This window comes from Aotus nancymaae, unplaced genomic scaffold, assembly GCF_030222135.1.
Source record: "Aotus nancymaae isolate 86718 unplaced genomic scaffold, 86718_ANA_hifiasm-v0.15.2.pri h1tg000036l, whole genome shotgun sequence".
NCBI classification, from domain to species: domain Eukaryota; kingdom Metazoa; phylum Chordata; class Mammalia; order Primates; family Aotidae; genus Aotus; species Aotus nancymaae.
In genome coordinates, this window is record NW_026988450.1 from 80,134,265 (window position 1) to 80,156,835 (window position 22,571).

At 34.7% G+C, this 22,571-nt stretch overlaps 1 protein-coding gene across 6 annotated transcripts in view; it reads left to right on the top strand.

The window, feature by feature from the left end:
• EFR3A (EFR3 homolog A) overlaps nucleotides 1-22,571 on the top strand; it is a 98,440-nt gene that overhangs the window by 70,649 nt on the left and 5,220 nt on the right. For 4 of the 6 annotated variants that reach the window (XM_021666882.2, XM_012462032.3, XM_021666883.2 and 1 more), the window contains exons 15-22: nucleotides 766-927; nucleotides 1,564-1,695; nucleotides 2,823-2,890; nucleotides 4,182-4,309; nucleotides 13,013-13,104; nucleotides 18,055-18,103; nucleotides 18,874-18,977; nucleotides 19,504-19,553. In XM_021666882.2, coding sequence (XP_021522557.2) covers nucleotides 766-927; nucleotides 1,564-1,695; nucleotides 2,823-2,890; nucleotides 4,182-4,309; nucleotides 13,013-13,104; nucleotides 18,055-18,103; nucleotides 18,874-18,977; nucleotides 19,504-19,553 — 785 coding nt within the window. Of the gene's footprint in view, nucleotides 1-765; nucleotides 928-1,563; nucleotides 1,696-2,822; nucleotides 2,891-4,181; nucleotides 4,310-5,300; nucleotides 5,352-13,012; nucleotides 13,105-18,054; nucleotides 18,104-18,873; nucleotides 18,978-19,503; nucleotides 19,554-22,571 lie in introns of all 6 variants that reach the window. The other 2 variants (XM_012462030.3, XM_012462034.3) reach the window with 1 other exon arrangement.

Sequence of the window (22,571 nt, forward strand, 5' to 3'; positions counted from 1 at the left end):
CAGTGTGAAAAGTGGGGAGGGCGAGAGCATGGTGGTCATTCCAGCTGTCCAGTGATTCCAGCGGACAGTTACAGTTGAGAGCTAATTGAGTTAATGTCACCATTGTGACTGGAAATGGCATTGCACCTATACCAAGGATTGCTTTACTCTAGGAAAGGCTTTAATAATCTTTATTAACATACTTAGATTAGCCTAGTTTAGGGGGAAACCTCTATGCAATACCAGGGGAATTTCTGTTAATAGGCTTTAGACTCACCTTCAGAGACTCCATGCCAAAATATAACAGAACCTGCAGGTGCTGTTCTCTGAACAGCTAACCCACAGCACAAGGATTGTTCCCCAGTCAAGAGAGCCTGGGTACATTTCCTCTCAGCACAATATTCTTTGTCATTGCTGAGGCTGTATTGCTAAAGTATCTCCCAGGATTCTGCCATCCATTTCACTTTTTTTCTCAAGTCAATCCATAATTTGATTTTGTTTTTTCAAATTACTGTTAAAAAACATTTCATTGTTAGCACAGGAACTATTTTTTACTTGTTATTTTTATTTAAGGTTTGTCTTCAATTCTAACATTAGTTTATAGTTGTATATTAGCATATTGATTGATGTTAGTCATTGGAATTTGACCATCCGATCATCAACTTAAATTTCATTTCCATGTTAACTATATAATAATATAGTACATTGTAAAAGTATATGCATGTGAACTCTGGCTTTTCTATATTTTAAGCAAAATTACCTTTTTCCTCTGTCTTTTCTCCTCAGAATGGGCAACAGCTATATCGTCACATATATTTGGGTTGTAAAGAGGAAGACAACGTTCAGAAAAACTATGAACTACTTTATACTTCTCTTGCTCTTATAACTATTGAACTTGCTAATGAAGAAGTAGTTATTGATCTCATTCGATTGGCCATTGCTTTACAGGTATGCTTTCATAACCATTCACTGCAGAAAACATTTTTTTATAAAGCAGACACCATCTTTGAAGTATTGTCTTTATCTAAGAACTTGAATTTTAAAAGGGAGGTATCTACTTCTTAATCTAAAATATACAACACTATGATCACATTCTTCATTGATTCTTTTTACATATGTTGAATGAGCATCAAATTGTATGCTAAATATCCTTCAAGGCCATAGGGATACTGTGATGAAGAAGAAAAACCAGTTTCTGTACCCTCACTTCCTAGTGTGGAAGATAGTCATAGTCTAGTGGGGAAGATAGTCATTAAATAAGAATTACATACAAGCAGTTGTTTAATTAGAGTTGCGTAAGTGTTATGTAATAGAAGGGCGGTATGCAGTGGCTATATATGCATGTGTGTGTGTATATATAATAACAGGAAAGGTTTCCTAAGGAAGAGAGTTTAAGTTGAAAAATTTAACACTCTTGTAAATAAACATTTATTTTCCTTTCCGAATTCTTTTAGAAAATAATTTCTGATAAAGTGGCATTTTTGTTAGCATTCCAGACTACCTGCAGTTTTCCAGTATAATCAGAGAAAATGCTGGTAGAGCATAAGAACTTGATCTCTCTGATGTGTTTGTTTCTTATTAAAGGACAGTGCAATTATCAATGAGGATAATTTGCCAATGTTCCATCGTTGTGGGATCATGGCACTGGTTGCAGCGTATCTCAACTTTGTCAGTCAGATGATAGCTGTCCCTGCATTTTGCCAGCATGTTAGCAAGGTAATGTATTTAGAAAAGTCCTTAAACTTGAATTTTGTACAACATGGCTAATTTTATTCCAATGATGATTATTTTTAACTTTGGTGATTATCACATTAAGATAATTCTATAAAAATATTGAGCCAGTAAATTGAAACTACAGCTAAAACTGTAGCTACTGTTTTTATATTTTCTTAGATGCCTGTTGTTTTATTAGAATTTTTTAATGTAGTGGTTGAATGGAATATATGGTTTTCTTCTAGAATACCTCATGTGAATTCTTCTATGACGTTTTTTTCCTTTGAGCCATTATGAATCTTAGTATCTAAAGTTTCTTAAATTATACTCTTTTGTTGTCATTTATTCTAAACTACTTGCGGCAGATCTCAAAAGTTGAATATCGAATGTTCCTCTCAAATAATTGTCCTATGTCTTTCAAATATATTTGGTTTTCTTCAGCAGCAACTCTTAAATCGTGATTTGCCTGACTTAATGAACATTTCAAAGCCCCTAACTTACCTAGCAGAAAAAGACCACTTTTAAAGACATTTGTAAGAGAGAACTTTATTTTTCTTAAATTGAAAGCACATGGTTTAGTCCTTACTAAAATGTAGGCTTTTAGTGTAGTCTAAGAAACAAACTCATCCATTCATTAATCAGACATCTGAGTGAATATTTGATGCCCATCACTAAAGAAATAAATATTACAAAAGCAGACTACCTCTCTGCTCACAGTTCATTGGAGGAGCCAGACCACACAAGTGCCTTGACACCTTCTGCACAGGTTGCAAAGGTAATGCAGCAGGTGGAGGATGGTGATTTGTAAAGCGATTCCCAAAATAGTGCATTTGAGAAAATAGATATTCTTGCTTTATCATACTAGGCTTAATCGAATGTAATGTGTCATCATTTTTTGCTTTATATATTATTTTATTGTCACAGTTTTATCTGCTAATTTTAAAATTAATAGATGTGAAAACAAAATAAACTTTACATTTAGACTGTAAACTTAGCTTAAATTCAAAAGCAACGTGATAATATTTCTTATAAATGTTCAAAGTTTTTTGTTTTTAAACTGTTTTACAAAGTTTTATATCAGGGTCCTGAGGGGTGGAGTTTTTGATTTTTATTTTTGAATATTTTTTCAGGTTATTGAAATTCGAACTATGGAAGCTCCTTATTTTCTACCAGAGCATATCTTCAGAGATAAGTGCATGTATGTTAATTCTTTACACTTTAAGGTTGCAGTACTGATATCATAAACCAATCAATAATAATTATAAAGGAGTAAACTACTGTAATAATTACTGGTGCTTTACGCTAATCTTCATTTTGTGTCTGTCATTTACTTCATTTAATTATTTCCTTTGTTATAAAAAGGCTTGCACATTATGGATGTAGACTCATGCACAACATGGAGTAAATCCTGAGAAAATTTTATAAGAATAAGAAGACTTGGCAGGGCGCAGTTGCTCACGCCTGTCATCCTAGTGCTTTGGGAGGCTGAGACGGGTGGATCACCTGAGATCAGGAGTTTGAGACCAGCCTGGCCAACATGGCGACACCTCATCTCTACTAAAAAAATACAAAAATTAACTGGACGTGGTGGCACACACCTATAATTCCAGCTACTCGGGAGGCTGAGACTGGAGAATCACTTGACCATGAAAGGTCGAGGTTGCAGTGAGCCAAGATCACGCCACTGCACTCCAGCCTGGGTGACAGAACAAGACATCTCAAAAAAAAAAAAAAAAGGAATAAGAAAACTTACCCACTTTTTAAAAAATGTGGGCTATGTCTCTTAAATATAGCATATTTTATGTTCTCATATGTAAATGATCAAACTTTTAAGAGAGTACAGTATTCTGTTGAAGACTTTCAGTAATAGGTAACAATACTCATAATATGGTAGAAGAAAGAATGTATTAGGGAAAAATCAGTGATATTTGCTGCATTATTCCTTATTCTCTAAAGGAAAGTATATATATGAATAATACTTTATTTGAACTTTAGTGCTGTAAAAGCAGTTTGTATTGAAAGCATCATCGTAAGATAATATCAAGCAGTTTGAAAGGAAAGTGAAACTTAGTGTGAGTGGCCAAGTACTTCCTAACACTTAGCTGGCTGGCTAATGTGGTTTTCATTAACAATCAGTGGCCTACATTTTTCGGTACACTTTTTAATTAACATGACAATAAAAGCTACATTTAGTGTTCTTTGTGACTTAAGGAGTGGAGATCAACAGAGTAATATAAGGCTGAATTCGCTATTGGAATGTTACTGGGAGAAGAAGCACTGCAGAATGGTTAATATATGGGACCACATACTATGTGTTTTTAGTCAAATTCATTCGTTGCCTAAAATATACTGATTTTTCTGTTACTAACTACAATTTATGTTGTGTTTATATTTAGAATATTGAGGCTTTTGCTCTGCAATGTTTTGCATAGTAACTTATTTTTGCTCAATAAAATGCTGAATGATTGTTGTTTTGATGAACTTGGCAGGCTTCCAAAATCTTTAGAGAAGCATGAGAAAGATTTGTACTTTCTGACCAACAAGATTGCAGAGTCACTAGGTGGAAGTGGATATAGTGTTGAGAGATTGTCAGTACCATATGTACCGCAAGTAACAGGTAAGAGGAGGATAATTAGAACTCTCACTCTGGTGATTGCTTATGTTATAGTAATTTTTTTTGTTACGCAATTAGCAATAAAAATTAATTCTGATGTGTGTACTTACTACAGCCCAGCAATTTTCAAATGCTTAAGAGTATTTACTTCTGATTTTAAATTTTGCTACTGAAAACTTTAGAAAATATCTAAGGACATAGATAGGATTTTACCTTAAGCAAATCAAGTTTTTGAATATTTATTGTTATAATACTTAATATATTATTTTATTTAGTATTATATTTTAAAGTGAGATCATTTCTCATTAAATGATACTCTTAAGTCATAGGAATTGGTGAAAATTGTTTAATGATAAGTGATTATTGAGCTTAATGAAATAGGCAACTTTTGATATTTGAGTACAGACTATTGTTATACAAAGAAAACTGCAAACTTTTTAAGTTAGGGATTTCTTTTTCTCTGTGAACTGTATATTTCCTTCTATTTTTTCATTGCCTGAAATAATTCTGTTTGAAGGCAAAATGGCATAGTGTCTTGTATTCAATTTTTACTTTAAAAACTAAAATCAAAGAATTTATATCTTCTGCTCTCATTTTCATGTGATGACTATATACATATTAAATTTGGTAAGTGAATTAGTTCTTTTTTTGGGGAAATCTCTGTTCTACAAGAGAACCATTTGATTTCACTTGGAAAGATTTCTGGATAAGTCACTACAAGTAGCACAGTCTTTGTAAATGGCTTTTTTTTAAAAAAAAAATAACATGGATCCAAAATATATGAATTTAGGACAGTAATAGTTGTTCATAACAGTCTGAGATGTTAATGAGTGCTTTTCCATTTTCTTTTAAATTTTATACTATAAAAGATCGTGCTCCTCAGGAATTATTTGAGGAAATACAAGAGCTAAGAATAAAACATTATTAGATATTTATAATTTAAAAGATTTTTAAAAAACGTTTAAAATATTTTACTCTTATAATTTGGATTTAGCTCTCTTTCCTTCAAGCAAAAAACCTCATAAACCCAAGCACAAGTACAAAGGTAAATCCAGTTGTCAGTTTGACCTGCCCTTTCCCTCGCCTGTCCTCTAAGAAAATAGCTTAATAAAATGTGCCTTTTAGAAAATGGAGCCAGTGGCCTGCATATTTTCTATAATTATTAGTTATTATTTTCCTTTCTCTTCCTTGTAGCCATAGTTTATTTTTACCCCTCTTATTTCTTTTTATCCTGTTCCTTTAACTCTTAACAATTTTTGATGAAAGCTTTGGCACTTTTTAAATTTTTAACAAATGGTCTGCACTTCCCTGATTCCTCCCACCCCTTAAAAAGATGTATTCTCTCATAATGCATCTTTACCATTGACTGGAATAATTCTGAATGTTTTAGTGACTACTTAATTGTATAACTGCATAGAAAACTTACTAGATTTTTCTGATTTGTAAAGTCTGATAGTTTAGTGCCTGTCTGTGGCATGTGTATCCTACCTTAATGCAGAAACAGAATAAACAGTGATATTTTATGGGATACTGAATCTGTAATTAAATTCCTTTTGCTGTCTGTCCATCAGATATTCATTTAAAAAATTCAAGGGATTTAAGAACAATATATTAAAAGAAAAGCAGAACATATTTAGTTTGTTGTGTATCATGCAATGCCCATCATCATCACAATAGTAGCTACCATTTATTACGTACTGTGTGCCAGGCACTATGATAAGTGCTTTGTATTCATTTCTTTATGTAATTCTTATAATGGTTCGGTGAGGAAGGTAGCATTATCTTTGTTAACAAATGAGGATAGTGAGGCTAAAATGGAATTAAATGATTAGATGACACCACTAACAGCTACTCCAGTTAGTTGCTTAATAAATTATTTGATTTTGGTATTTTTCAGGAGCTCAAAGATTGTTCAGGCTCCAGAAAAATTCAGATTGATTTTTATCATTTATTTCTCAAACTTCTACTGATTGCCTACTACTTAATATATATCAGACACTGTTAGGACTTTCATAGGGCAGAAAGATGTTAAGATGCAATTTCTTCTATCCTCAAAGAATACAATCTAGTGGGAAAAGGAGATGAATGATTAAAACACAATGATAACCAGATCTAGAGAAAGAACGATGATATAACTAAAGTTTATTGAACTATTGATGCCTGGCATCATAATAATGTGATTGATAAATGTTAGCCTATTATTATATTTTACTTATCTCTAATCAACCTAGAATTCAAATGAATAATATATGTTTAGGCCTGTGATAAGTACTGCTTTATGAGATAGAAACAGTAGTATCCCCCTGTCTGAACCATTCGGAGGTACCAGTGGCTTCAGTCAACGCATACAGCAGTTATTTAAGTGTTAAACGAGCACCTCACTGTGCCAGCTGCTGTGCAAGCAAAAGCCAGAATGAACAAGATGGGTAGGTCTCTACTTTCACAGAGCTCCTAGTCTCTCTCAAATATATTGTTCACTTGAACCGCAAAACACAGCAGATGATTTGGTATTATTCTAGGTGCATAGGAAATAAGTTAATTTCATTATATAATTTTTCTCTAAGAAGATAAATAACCAGGCAATTGTAGTATGACTGTACGGCTATAATTAGGGATGTTTAGGAACCTCTGATAGCACATAAAATTATTTAATCCAGGTTTGGCAGGCCAGTGATATCTTCCAGAGGAAAAAGTCTCTAAGCTGAGATTGAAACAGGTGTTAGGCAAGTGCTTCATATGGTAGAAACAACACGTGTGAAGGAACGAGGCAGGCAAGAACAGGATTTGTTCTGGTAATTAATACAGAGTGAAGATAGACTTCAGGGATTAGAGGTAGGAATTATAAAGCAAGGTAAACTTGTTTGAACTCTGTTCTAAAGGCAATGGGGAAGCATGAGTGATTTTAATCAGAGGATAACATGATCAGAGTTACATTTTAGAAATATTACTTTGCTTGTAGTTTTGCAAACTAGAGATGGGGTGACTATTTATTTTGATGACTTGTTAGTCATTCTTAGGAGAAATGATAGTGGCCCATAATAAAGAGGCATCACGGAGAATACAGAGTAGGTAGATTCTAGAAATATTTATGAGAGAGAATTTATAGGCTTTTGGTTGATATGGAGAGACAAGGAGAAAGCCAGGGATTTTGTCCAGGTTTCTGGCTTGGGCACTTGAGTGGATGGTGCAAAACTGAGGGGACACATAGGATTTACTTACCACTTCATTTGCTTGATTTTTTTGTTTGTGTTTTGTTTTTCTAGGAGGGAGATAAGTAATATAGCTGGTGTATTAGTCTTTTTTCATGCTGCTCATAGAGATATACCCGAGACTTGGCAATTTACAAAAGAAAGAGGTTTAATTAGACTTACAGTTACACGTGGCTGGGAAAGGTCTCACAATCATGGCAGAGGGGGAAAGACCCTTCCTACATGGCAGTAGCAAGAGAGAATAAGGAAGAAGCAAAAGTGGAAAGCCTCGATAAATCCATCAGATCTCTTGAGACTGTGTATTCACTATCATGAGAATAATGTGGGAAAGACTGGCCCTCATGGTTCAGTTACCTCCCACTGGGTCCCTCATACAACACATGGGAATTCTGAGAGATGCAATTCAAGTTGAGATTTTGGTGGGGACACAGCCAGCCACATCAGCTGAGTTCAAGTGAAGAAGGAAAGAAGTACCTATTTCAGCCGAAACTCTCTATAAGTAGTTTTGAATCTGGGGTGGTAAAAGGATAGAGTTTTTATTAACAGAAATGAATAGGAAAAAGTAGCTGGTTTTGGAGATAAGCCTCTTGTTGCATATCTTTGAATGTGGAGCATGCAAGTAAAGTATCCTGTAGGCAGTTAGGCGTTAGGACTGGGTTATGTGTGAGGGTTAGGAAGTTATAATGAAAATTTTGAAAGCAGCAACATAGGGGATTTTGCTAAAGTCTTCAGGGAGGATGACTTCTCACAGTGAAGGCATGGAGAGAAAGAGGATGGAGTGGCTTTATTTAGAGAGTTCTGTTTTCCTGAGGAGAGGCCATGTTGGGAAGGAACGTAAAGCCCCAAAGCTGAAAGTCTCAAGAATGTGAAAGGAGAGTAAAGTAATGTTGGAATGTGAGTGGTAGTAGGCTCAGGAGTGAGAAGGCAGGTAGAGGAGCTTCCGAAAAGGGAAAGGTCACTTGGCACCAATTCCTGAAGCTCCAGAGAAGTTGAGAATTGATTAAGGCCTTTTTTTGGATTTTCCTGGAAGGCGATTATTGATGGCCTTTGAGACAACACTGTATTTCCTTTTTGTTCTCAATGATTTTGCCACTCATTGACCCCTTTCCTGCCTCATACCTCCCTTTTCTTTTTTATTATTGGCTTCAACATGACTTTCTACAACCCCTCAGGTTTTATAAATTAACCCAGAAATTCTAGTATAGCCTCCTGAGAGGCAGGCTATAATTCATTCCTTATTTTTACTTACAGTGAGACCTTGAAAGTTAATCTGCCTAGATAGCAGATCAGCAGGGATGACCACATACTGCCTTGTAGCAATTCCATTGATGTCTTTATGTTCAGTTATTTATATCAGAGCATGTGATTATGAAGGAAAAACAAAAAATACAGGGTCTAGGTTAACTCAGCAGTAGCCACATGCAGGATATAAAGTATTCTCATCCTGAAAATTCTTGCAAAGCAACGTGTCCTGTTTTGTTGCAGTTTAGTATGTATTGATTCTGACCTTCACCCTTCATGCAGTAGAACCTGAGTGAGTTTTGTTTGGTAGATGCAAAACCCAGAGTCTCACTGAATTTTGTGCATGGATATATAGGTCAGACATCAGTGTACATAATTGTAGTAGTACAAGGCTGAGGGTAATAGAAGGAAAGTTCATTAATAACTGGTAGTAATTTTTTAGCTCAGAAGAAAGAGGGACAAGCAGAAATAATTGGAGTGATATTTAACACTTTAAGGGAGCAATGTGATGTTCAAATAGGCCTTAAAAGATAAGAAACTTTATAGAGAGGAAGATGGCAAAGAAGGACAGGTAATGATGTGTTTCTGGAAAGCAGATGTCCCACAGCATGCTCAGAGATTAGAAAACAGGCATCTTTGAGCTGAACACTAGATTAATTAGGGAAGGTTGAAGTTACTGTTGGTAAGATCTAATTAGAGAGCCTAGAATGTGCTTTTAATTCACAAGCTGTTGGGGAGCATAGCTTGGGGAGTTAGTGTTTTTTTAAAAAGCTTAGTTAACATGGTGGTGCCATACAGGTAAAATTGTAGAAAGGTCTGTCATTAGGATGGAGTGAGTTACTGGTTCTCAACTAAAGGTGAATTTTGCAATCTTGGAGACATTTTTAGTTGTCACAACTGGGGTAGAGAGAGATGGGATAGGCCTATTGGCATCTAGTGCATAGAAGCTAAGGATGCTGCTGAACATCTTATAATACAAGGGATAGCTTCACAGCAAGAGTTATCTGGCCAAAAATGTCCATAGTGTCAAGGTTAAGAAACCCTACTGGGTTATGCTATAGTAACAAACAACCCCAAGTTCTTAATGGTTTGAAACAGTAAAGATTTATTTATAGCTTGGACTTGCTGTACGTAACTGTTTATCATCCACATTCTGGAATGCAAGCTGATGGAGCTACCACTGTCTGGCACATTACTCATACTTTGTTGGCCAAGACTTGTGACAGAACCCCTCCTAACCACAGAGAGGACAGTAATTGCAATCCTCTCACATCTCCAGAAAGGGGCAAACTATAATACTGACTAACAGCATTAGTTACAACTATGGAAGGCTACCTTGGAGTAGAGGAGTAGTAAGTAAGAGAGAAACCAGATTCTCACTGATTGCTTTTAATTCTTCAATTTTTGTCCCTTCAGTAAAGTAAAATCACAGTATATACAGAATGGGATTAGAAAGATGGAGCACAGGCTGGGCACAGTGGCTCACACCTGTAATCCTAGCACTTTGGGAGACTGAGGTAGGAGGATTGCTTGAAGCCAAGAGTTCGAGACCAGCTTGGGAAAAAGAAAAAAAGAAAATACTCTGTCTCTACAAAAAATTAAAACAAAAAAACTAGCTGGTAGATTCCATGTCTTTGCTGTTGTGAGTAGTGCTGCAATGATGAGCGTATATTTGCACTAACACGGGAACAGAAAACCAAATACCACATTTTCTCACTTGCAGGTGGGAGCTAAATGATGAGAACACACAGACACATAGAGGGGAGCAAGACACTGGGGTCTGTTGGAGGGTAGCGGGTGGAGAGAGGAGAGCATCCAGAAGAACAACTAAAGAATACTAGACTTAATATGTGGGTCATGAAATAATCTGTACGACAAACCCCCATGACACAAATTTACCTATATAACCTGCACATGTACCTCTGAACTTAAAAGTTAAAAAAAAAGTTAACCAGGCATGGTGGACACACCTGCCTGTAGTCCTGGTACTCAGGAAGCTAAAGTGGGAGAATCACCTGAGCCCAGGAGCTTGAGGCTGCAGTGAGCTGTGATCACACCACTGTACTCCAGTCAGGATGACAGAGAGGAAATACTGTCTCAGGAATATAAAAAAAGGAGAGAGAGAAGATGAAATGTTGCCAGATGATGCAGTAATTCTGTGCTGTTAGGCCAATTCTAGACCTGAGCTTCCCTAATGTTTTGGGGGAACATTATAGGTTCATCTGGATATTGTTCTCCTTAGCTGTTCAGGTAGCTGGCCAGGCCCTGGGGCACTCTGAACCTGCAATATGAGCAGGTGCTTCCGTTTATCTCTGTGTACCATGCATGCATTATAATTTAGTATGTCAGTGAGGTAGAAAACCTTGGGAACTCCGCATTAAGCGGTGGGCTGCATTTGTTTAACAATTATAGTTAGGACTGAAAATTATCTATTTTAGAAACAACTCTACTCGTAGTATAGAAGGTAGAAACATACTAGAAAGACTCACATGAGAGCTATCCTAAGGGTTTAGGTTAAAAAAGATGAAGATTTTGAATGACAGCACTCTTGAAAATAAATAGGACGATGTGGAGATAAAGATGGTTTATTTAGAGATGTGGAATTGGATTTAGAACATGTCAAATAGAGTTGATTAATAAGAAATTAGAAATGTTGAACTCAGAAAATGAGGTGCCAGAATCCTGCTCAGTCACACAGGTATTTATAGAGCACCTACTAGTTGCCAGCTGTAACCCTAATAGTATCTGGGAACTCTCTGAGAGAGTAGAGGTCCTGGGATGTAACCTAGGTGAATACATTTCTTTTAGGACTGGGAGTTAAACAGTAGCCAACTTGGCATCATTGTCACCCTTCCTAAATTCTCTTCTGCATCGTAGAGGAAAAATTGGGAGCTATGTTTTTTCAGAATCAAAGACTGACAATAAAAAGCACTCAGAAAATTTTGCAAGTAGAAGAGGAGAAACTATTATCATTGACAGTGTAGCATTCAAATGGGTGGACATCAGACTAGAAGCTTCTAGAAGCTTCTTGAGAATTACCATCGCCATGCTGCAGACTGAGAATATCTGATTGCTAACCTTAGTCACTCAACTTTCCAAGGGTTGAATAAGCCTCCAGCTGTATATATTGGAGTATATAAAGTGACTTCCTTTTTTCAGTTGTAATCCCGATTATTTGATATCTTCCTAGCATCCTGTACTCTCCATCACACTTTTATAATTTGTGTAATTTAATTTTGTATTTTTCCTGTTAAACTATAAGCTTCATGGGATGTGTAATATCTATTCAGCAAACTGTCCCTAACACCTAATGTGGTCTCTAACCACTTCCTAGATTTGTTGAGTACTGAATGCTAAAGTAGAAAAGCAGAAATAGAAAAGAATGTATGGAAGGACATTCTGATCAACAAATTCAAATTTTCATGAAGTGGTTAAGCAGAAATGGGCCAGGAATAGTTATTAAACTTAGTGATTTGAGAGACCATGGAATTTTATTAAAAAGCACTGTCAGAAGAGTGGTTGGGGTTGGGATTATAATTGCAGGACTTCAGAATAGTCAGTAGTGAAAAATCAAAGCAATTTGTTCAGACTATACAAATGAGTTGGGGCAGAAAAGTAGCTTAGCTAGAGCACTGAGGTAAAGAGAGCATCTTTCTGGAGAAGTGGTCAAATTATAAAGCAAAAGAACAACACCTGATGGAGATGAGTGAATGGATAATGCTGGAGAAGGAGACATTAATTGAAACAGCAAATTCTTTCACACCACAAATTGTAATGCACTGTAAACACCTTTAGACATTGCTTCCCAAACTATCATCCTAGAACCAGAGTTAGTTAACAGCTTTCACTGTTTCATGAAAATATTAGAGATATAAGGGCAATACTATGTTTTCAGTTAGGCTAAATGTTTTCAGTTTAGATTAGGTACTTCCTTCATTTGGTATTACATTGACTTACTGTTTTAAATTAAACTGTTCAGTAATGGTTGTTGATATTGCTGTCCTAAATGCCCCTTTTTGAAAAACAAAAAACAGTTAACCTTATTTCAGTTCACCCCCTCAGTTTTACTTTTTAATCTGCTTCGCAAAATGTAAAAGTCTGAGAACTCACTGCTTTATGTATTTAGAAGAAACAAAAAAAGACAGACTGTCTTAAATTTTTGTCAGTGTTTGAAATCTGAAGTAAGTAGAGTTTATAAATGAAAACCAACATAACAATTCTAACAAATAATGGGAGGAAAACAATTTTATTTTAGATGAAGATCGACTTTCTAGAAGAAAAAGCATTGTGGACACCGTATCCATTCAAGTGGATATTTTATCCAACAATGTTCCTTCTGATGATGTGGTAAGTTACTTTAAGTTTATGGTAGATTACTGTCTTGGTGAACAATATTTAAAAGAATGTTTTGCCTTCCACACTTTCAAACAGGAGAAAATACAACTCTAAATTATCCTCAACTAAATTATTAGTAGAAATTAATCTGATTTAGCTTTGAATTTATTTGTAATTTATTTTACTGAACTCATTTCAGCTGTCTGTAAAGATATATAAACCTAACATTATATGTTATGATATTATCAGATTTCACATTATAATTTAGTGTAATTAAAATAACTGTAAAGTATAAGTTTTGGTTTTTTTTCTGTAGGAAACTTTATAGAAGGCCTGTCATTAAATTAGTGGGCCCTCTAGATCCTGCTTGTTTTTAAAAGTTTAGGAAATGCAAATTACAAAAACAGAACTATACATCCTCACATGAAACCAAATGCTCACTACTTTAAAAGGTTTTAAAACTTCATCTTTGAGGGAAAATGTTTTAATCATTTTGGATAGTAAATATAATGAATTGGATGTAGCTTAAGCTGTGTCAGTGAACTATGTTCTCTGTATGGACTGTGGCTTATTTAAAACATCATAGATTTAATGCTGTCCTCCTGTTTGAAAAAGCACAAGAGTGTACCTTCCTGAGTTATAGGGGAAAAAGCAGCCATTATTCTCTAGGACTTATTCTATACAAATCACCAGAGAATTTTTTCATAGTCAAGTAAAAATGCCAAAATGCCAGCATGTCAAGTCATACTCCACCTTGTGGTTTATCCGTTGTTTGCCTTCCTAGGTATTTTATTATTTCTCACTGATGTAATATGAATAATTAAAAGAATATCCATATAGGGAAAGGGAAACGAAGTTGCCTGAATTTACGCTTTCTCTGCCTCTCTGCTATCCACTTCCAATTCCTATTGATTTATTTGTCTTCAGGTATTAAAACTATTTGGTGGCCAGCGTACACCCAACTGACTTATGTTTTCTATGCCATTCAGCTTCCCATTATGTAGAATTTATCAGTTTTATTAAGAAATTATCAGCCCAGCATCAAGAGTAGTTGAAGGAGTACTTAGTGTTCATTTAGAAACTCAACGCATTAAGGCTGGTTTAAAGTTCCTTACCAATTTAAGGCTTGATAACAACCTTTCCTAAATTTACCTCTTCAGATTTGTTTAATTTATACACTCCTTACTAGTAAGAAGAGTATCTTGCTAGTTCTGTCTTATAATGATTATGAATTTGCTGTTATTACCTTTCTGGGGAAGAAATTCATCCAAAGCCTTAGTTTATAAACTTAATTTTGTTAAAAGTATACAATATGTTTTATTGACTGGTATTTTCACCTTTCTCCTTTTGTTAACTATTCTTATTTCTTTTAAAACTATATAGAGAGCACTTGAAACTGTTGGAAAGAGTCAGTCTATTTTGATAAAATCAACTGAAAAAACATTTGCATAAAGACTCAATGCAGGGGAAAGATTCTTGACATAAGTTTTACATTAAAAGTCTGTAAATATTTGTATTAACTTTTAAAAGATCCTGTTGTTTTTCATTTACAGTAAGTCCTAAGTCAAATATGCCTGACATCAAGCATCTGAAAAGTTAGACAGTTTAGTATCACGTTTACTTGAGCATATTTGGGTTTCAGACTCATTTACCATGTGGAGTCTGCTTTTGTATGTATATTAGAGATGTCTGTTCAAATACTAGAAGACAGAATAATACCACCGTCTAGGCTAAAACTAATTAATTACTTTCATGTGATGGACAGGAAAAATTCACATCAGATGGATATTCACCAGTTAATGGTGCAGCAAAATATCAAAATATTTTCTTACAATAAATCAGATAAGAGAATTGCTCATAAAAATTACTTTTTTATTTGATCAAAATTATTTATAGTTTTATATGTATAATCCTAGTTTATCCTCAAATGTATTTGCTTTTGCTTTTTAAACTTACTATTTTTTTAAAAAAGAGAGAGTCAGGTTGTTTAGATGGAGACCGTAACAAACTTTTGTTTCCCTAGATAACCTCAAATTGTTACTCTAGTCTATTGAAATACCTGGTCCACTTGAAATGTGCCAGTTCTAACATTACAATTCCAACCTCGGCCTACTGAGAATCATTTGGTGAACTTTTTCTAAAAATTGCCATATATAAAAAGATGTGTATTATTATTTCTTCTAAATAATACATTATTTCTTCTAAAAATGTGCTGATGCCATAAAATGTATTATTAACGTTTTTATCACAAAGCAGTTGATTTCATATCGTTTACATATCTCAAAGCTAGAGGGAGATTTGAGAGACTCAAGATAAAGCGTATTTTTAGAGATTATAAATTGGTGGTTGACTTTAGAGGAATACTTCCCAATGCATATATCTGCATACTACACACACGCACACGTGTATATATATATATAAAATATATATAGGTGTACATACACATATTTTTAATAATGATGCCTAATTTAAATTAACATATTCAGGAAGATAAATGACTAAAATAGAATAGAGGCACCTCTGCCTCTGAGATAAAATTATCAGCTTGACTAATAGAATAAAGCATTATAGGAATGATTTTTGGCTTCCTTATATATGCATAATGGACATGAGTAAAACCTGAAATCACCACACTAAAAAGCTGTAAGCTTATCATTAGTGCTTGGTTATTTAAGTGCATGAATAGGATGTTATATATATTGAATTTTGAATATATGTTAAATTTTTAATACAAAATTAAGTCACCAGTTGACTGCAAAAGATTGTTGTTTATTCTAGAGCAAATAACAGATCTTTGTTTTATATACATATACTCCTGCCTTTTTCTCCAGATATAACTGGAGAAACTTGGGTGATTGCTAGCATCTAGTCAATATTAGTCACACCCTGTGGTGCTAGGTGCTATCAAATTACTATGATATTAGTGGAAATGACATAGCAACTACTATAATTAGAAAAAGATGAATGGCAGATTTTATGTAGGCTCAAAGGCATTATATAGTCTAGGTAATAGATCGTAGATAAAGCAGAAGTCACAAATATAAAGGGAATGTTGAAATTCTTTTAGAATGGTGCCTTTGCACCACTTCTCCATAACTCCAACATAACTGGTTTTTCCTCTAGAGTTGGAACAGATTATAGTTTGGTAGATCACCAAATAATGTGCATAGCTTGTATTTGCCAGCTGTCATGTATAAAATGTCAACCATTAAATGGTAGCATAAAGCAGTTAAAAAAAAGATTCACAAAAGGGAAGAGTGGGAGATAAAATTGAAGCAAAATTATAGAAAGCTATATACCAGGCTGACGGCTTTGTATATAATTTGGTAGGAAGTAGGTAAACACTGAAATTTAGATAGTGTCATTATTAGAGTTTTGCTTTCATAAAAGGAATCTCTCAAGTGTGACAAGATTAAATTGGAAAGAAGAGACTAGATGTAGAGGCCAGTCAGAAGATCCTTGTAATAGTCCATACTTGATGGAATGAGGATCTAGAGTAGCCAGGCCAAAGGTAACAAACATGGACAGGAAGGCAAGAGTACTCTACTCTAAAGTAGAATGAATAGGACCAACAAATGACTTAAAGGGATTTAAAGAAAGAAGATGTTAAAAAAAATTAGTCGACACTGATGGCATGACTTGGGGGTTCTTGATGCTAGGAAGCTGCATCATAATTTTCTGAATTAAGGCAAAGGGAGAAAAAGAGAAGAGTTAGTAGGGTAAGGTACTTTAGCCCTTATCTGAGATTGACAGGTGGTAAGTAAAAATTATACATAATAAGAATGATGGCCTTCCAACTTCTCCAATGTTCTTCTTCCTATACTGTAGTTGTTTCTCAAAAGTCAGAAGCTCCTAGCCAATTCTAAGAACAATAGCAAATTCTTTTTTTTTTTCACTGAGTACTAGAATGCTTATAAGTACAACCAGCTAGAGCCTAATCTTATGTCTGCTCCAAATATCTAGAACAAAACAGCTGAAGATTCCCAAGTTTAATCTGACTTCAACTAGAAATATGAACCCTCAGTAGCAAAACTGAGGGAGTGGAACTCTTGCTGCTTGATTTCCAGCCAGCTAAAGCTTTTGATTTAAAGAGAAGCTAAGGTGCAGAGGATGAAGTCTTTTGCTATCGTTAGTCTTGCTGCCTTCTTAGACTTAGCAACAGAAGCTCATGAGCTAAAATTAGGGATAACGAGAGTTCCAGGCAAGTACTCATGTATCATTTCTTAATTTTTATTCAGACATACTATAGGAACTGGATATATTATTTCTCCTGAAAATGTGCTGATGCCATAAAATGTATTATTGACCTTTTTGTCATAAAGCAATTGATTTCATACCTTTTTACATATCTCAAAGCAAGAGAGACTTGGAAGATGCAAGTTAGAAGGATAGTTTCAAAGATTATAAATTGGTAGTTGACGTTAGAGAAATACTTCCCAAAGTAGTGGTTCTTAACTTTTAAATCATTTAAAATCTTAGTTTTACTTTTGACTTGTAAACTGTGTGTGGTACCAAATTTATAGAGGCTGTAGAGTACTTAGTTCTTTTTTTATCACATGGCTAAAAATGTATTTATGTGTAATCTCAGCCTTCATTATCTCAGAGCATTGTTTACTTACAGCACAGTGTTCAGTTAGTGGGACTCAAATCTTCTTGTACATCACAGTACTGGAGACTGAGTTCTGTAAATTCAAGGGTGGTTTTGTTGTCTAGGGTATGCTAATTATTCCAGTCTAATGCTAATCTATAGACTTATTTTGGAGAACCACTGCATTAGGCCATTGTTAGAGCCAATGAAAAAGTGGAGATTATTTGGTACTATGGCATATAATGACAACTCAGACCAACCCAACAAAGAAAACAAATCTGAAAAACTTTTTAGATAACTTGTAACTAGGTAAAGGTGTGATTTATACTGACCCTTTTTAACTCTGGATTTCACTTAAAATCACTTTTCTCTAGGTTAGTAACACTGAAGAAATCACTTTTGAAGCATTGAAGAAAGCAATTGGTGAGATATTTTGTACCTGTTAGTACTGCCAATATTTAACTTATCTTTATTTGGTACTTTTTTCAATGACAGAGTAAGCAGAGGTGGCATTACAAAAACAAAACCAAAAAAACTTGTTGATTTCTATATAAATGTATCATTTAAACTACATTCTTTAGGCTTCAAAATTGTCTTGTCCCATCACGGTCATATTCTTGAATAGACACAATTATAGCAGTGATATTAAAAAAAGACATTTATTAATTTACTTTCTCACAAACTTTGGCTAGACCATACATCATCATAAGACCAAAACAATCCCTTTTCATATTGTGGTAAATAAATGGAAAAGGCTACAACAACACAGTTCCAAAGGACCCCATTAGTACTTCAGTTATTCCACTCCATACCAAGATTCAGTTTAGCACATATTTTATTTAGTGTGTCACCTGTGTAAGGGCATAGTTATATAAAAGAGTCCTTCAGGAAGGACCTTGAAGTAATTCGACTTGTAGGAAGCTCCCATTCCCTTGCTGTGTTTTGGTCAGAGAGACAAAGGTATTCTATGAAAGAGAATCTTATACTGTAGAGTTTTAATGCTTAGAGTTTCTTTCATGTGTGTGCCTTAAACAAGACATTTCACTGATGTTGTGCCTTTTTGGTTTTTTTCTTGTAAAAATAGCCCTGTAAATTGCCCTTATTTTTGGATTATATATCATTAGCTCTTAATGGTCATTGACTGGGTCTGTGAAATTCTGTATTCCTTTTAATGAGTATAAACATTTATATAGATACCAGTGGAATGGAAGAACAGGAAAAGGAAAAGAGGCGTCTTGTGATAGAGAAATTTCAGAAAGCACCTTTTGAAGAAATAGCAGCACAGTGTGAATCCAAAGTAAGTGAACAAATGGTGAAGGGATTGTGGGTGGACTGTGGTTTTATCACAACTCTTACTTGGTTCTGTTGATTTGACTTAAGTTCCAAGCTTTTAGTCAAATCAGCAGAACACAGGAAAATATATCAGACAAGGACTGAAAACTCTGAAGGCATATCTGTGAGGCCTAAATAATTTCTTTGTGTGATGTAAGCTGATGTAAATGGTAGAACTATTTCCCCAAATTAAGTGTTAGTGATTGTTATTGCTTTGATAGTCTTTTTTGCAGTGGTTTTCCGTGATCTTGCTGCAGGTATTTTGTTTTGTGTGTTTGTTGATTTGTTTTTAACAGTGAGACTACGAAAGGGGACAAAAGACAACCCTTATATTAAATTCTAATAGATAAGACAGATCAAAACATTAAAGCATTGTATACTTAATTAATCAGCTTAATAGTCACAGTTACACTTTGTCTCTTAAATTACATTGGTGTTATTACATGTAGATACTTAGAAAATAATCCTTAACATTTTTTTCTGTTTTGCAGGCAAATTTGCTTCATGATAGACTTGCTCAAATATTGGAACTCACCATACGGTAAGGGTTTTGTTACCACAATAGCAATAACTCACACACACAAATAGAACCTGTCAGACCCCTATGAATTTGTGGTTCATTATTTTAAGGTAATATGTTTAAGTAATGCTTATTATTTAGGATTAACATAAGATCATATAGGTAATCCTTTGCTTAATAGTCATTCTGTTTATTAGGCAGAGTCTGATACCCTTTCTTGACTAGTTGTCTTCTAGCTTTTCTAGCTTCTTTTTTAGATTATTCATTTCTTCCTGATGATCTTATAAGGACATCTGGGTAATTTGAAAGACCCATATTCTAATCTTATGTTTAATTAAGAAAATGCTTATATTGAATCATTTTGATCTGCAAAACAATGCATTTTAATATGTCAGCCTCATGGTTCTTTTCAGGGCAGTAATAAGTCTAGCTATACACATGGCTCATTTCAATTATTGAACTTTCCTTTAACTTTTTTATATAATATTCATTTGAGTTCTGTTGTGAATTATTATGCTCTTTGATTATTCTTTGTCTGTACATTAATAAGAAATGTAGCACCTGAAGGAAGAGAGGCAAACTCTAGGTTCCATCTAAAGAAGGAATTTTCACATAGTCTTATACTGACTTCAGTGTGGAAACCCACCTTTGTGACAGGTGGCCAGTAGAGATAGCTATTGCTTCTGGAAATTTTTTCTGTATTAGCTGTATCTTCTATATTTTTAACTTGACTAATTCTGTTTTGCTTCAACCCTGTATTATATTAATATTAGAGAAAGATAAATGCTCTAGTCCACTTGCTTTTTTATTTCAGTCTTTTTTCTGCTTTCATAAGCAAGGCACATTTTTGTCATTATATGTCTTACTCTAGACACTTTCCCCCCATTCCTGCTACCCTCTCTAAGTTGAGAATCACTCATTTACAAAATTTAAGAACAGAAAATCAGACAAAAATTTTCAATATGTGCTAGACAAGAGGTCCCCAACCCTCAGTCCACAGACCTGTGCTGGTCCATGGCCTGTTAGGAGCCAGGCCTGACAGCAGGAGTTGAGCTGTGGGCAGGCGAACATCACTGAGCTCCACCTCTTGTCGGATCAGCAGGCATTAGATTCTCATTGGAGCAGGAACCCTGTTGTGAACTGCTCAGGCAAGGGATCTAGGTTGCATGCTCTTTATGGGAATCTAATGCCTGATGATCTGAGGTGGAAGTTTCATCCTGAAATCATCCCTCTGACCCCCACCCATGGAAAAACTGTCTTCCACAAAACTGGTCCCCAGTGCCAAAAAGGTCAGGGACTGTTGTGCTAGACTTAGGATTCAGTTAAAATTGCTGGGTATGGGCATTTACTTCTTTGATGTCTAAATGTCAAACATTTGATACTAAATATCTGCTGTGTACTTGATCTTATGATCATGGTTTATATCTGTTATTTCTGCTAATCCTCACGATAGTCCTGAAAGGTAGGTAGACACTGTTTTTTTCATTTTTCAGGTGAAGACACCAAGGCTTAGAGAAAAGTAAAATAACTTGCTGAAGGTCATACAGCTAGTGAGTGGCAAAGTCAAAATCCAAACCCATAACTTGATGTTCTTAAAAGGAATGTTGCTAGTGATCACCATGTTACTTTTAGTCAAACTAACATAACTATATGAATTACTATTTTAGAATAAGTATTATAACTCATTTTTTTCATTGATACCACAACTACTACTAATAGCATTCATTGAACAGTTACTACTACTAATTAACATTTATTAAACACCTATGTTGTTCCAAGCACTGTGCTAAATGTATTTTTTTATTTAATATCTGCAACAGATCCTAACAAACAGATAGTGATGATTCTCATTTTACATGTTTATAAACAGAGATACATAGAAGTTAGGTAACTTATACTGGGTCACCTATTTAGTACATAGTAGCCCTGGAATAGCTTATAGAGAAAGTAAACAGACGTTATAGAAATGTGCCTTCACAATTTTCAGGTCCTGTCTGATACATTTCCTCTTGTTAATTTGTCTCACCCTAACCGTCAGACAGAGGAAAGAGTTTGTATTCCCCATAAGAGAAACAAAACACACAATATTACGCTTCACTCCCACTGTTCTTTCCTTTTACTCTGACCTGAGTATGGTTAAAAACACAAGAAAGGCAAGGAAGCAGTAATATACAGTGAGAATAAGCAGCCTCACAGATAACCGAGTTATTCGAATTAGCAGAAAAAGCCCTTAAAACACCACACTCCCTCACCCCCTCCTCGGCCCCACACACAAACATCAAAGAGTTTAAAGGACAAGATACATATAGTTTGGAGAGAAATGTGTGTGGCAGCTGCTTATTCTCACCCTAGTTTCCTGTTTCTTTGCATTATAATTGCAAATTTTAATGTTCCTCTCATAAGAGTACTAAAACATAAGAAAACAAAAATACAGAAAGGATATAAGATTTGAACCATCTCAATCAATTTACGTGACCTTTCAAAAACACAATACTAGGCAACTACAGAATGTAGATTCTTTTGAAGTGCATATACAATATTCACAAAATAGACTAATGTGGGACTATATAACAAGTGCAAGTAAATGTCAGGAAACTGACATGTTAAGTCACCAAGTTGACTATGTTCTCTCGCCACAAAAGAAATTATAATTCATTAACACATCTAGAAAAATTTCAAATATTTGGAAATTAAAAGATACCCATAGGTCAAAGAAGAAATGACAGGAGGAATTAGAAAATATTTTAAACTGAAAACACATACCAAATTTTGTAAGATTAAGCTGAAATAGTGCTCAAAAGGAATTTTATATCTTTAGATGCTTTTGCTTGCAAAGAAGTAAGATCTAAAAGCAGTGAATTAACAACTTCCGGTAAGACATTAGAAAAAGAAGAGCAACAGAAGCTAAACTAAGTATATCAGAAGTCAGTGAAACAGAAAAGAGGCAAACAGTAGAAAATATTAACAAAACTAAAAGTTTGTTCTTTGAAATGGTTGATAAAATTGGTAAACCTCTAGTAACAGTCTTAAGGAAGAAAA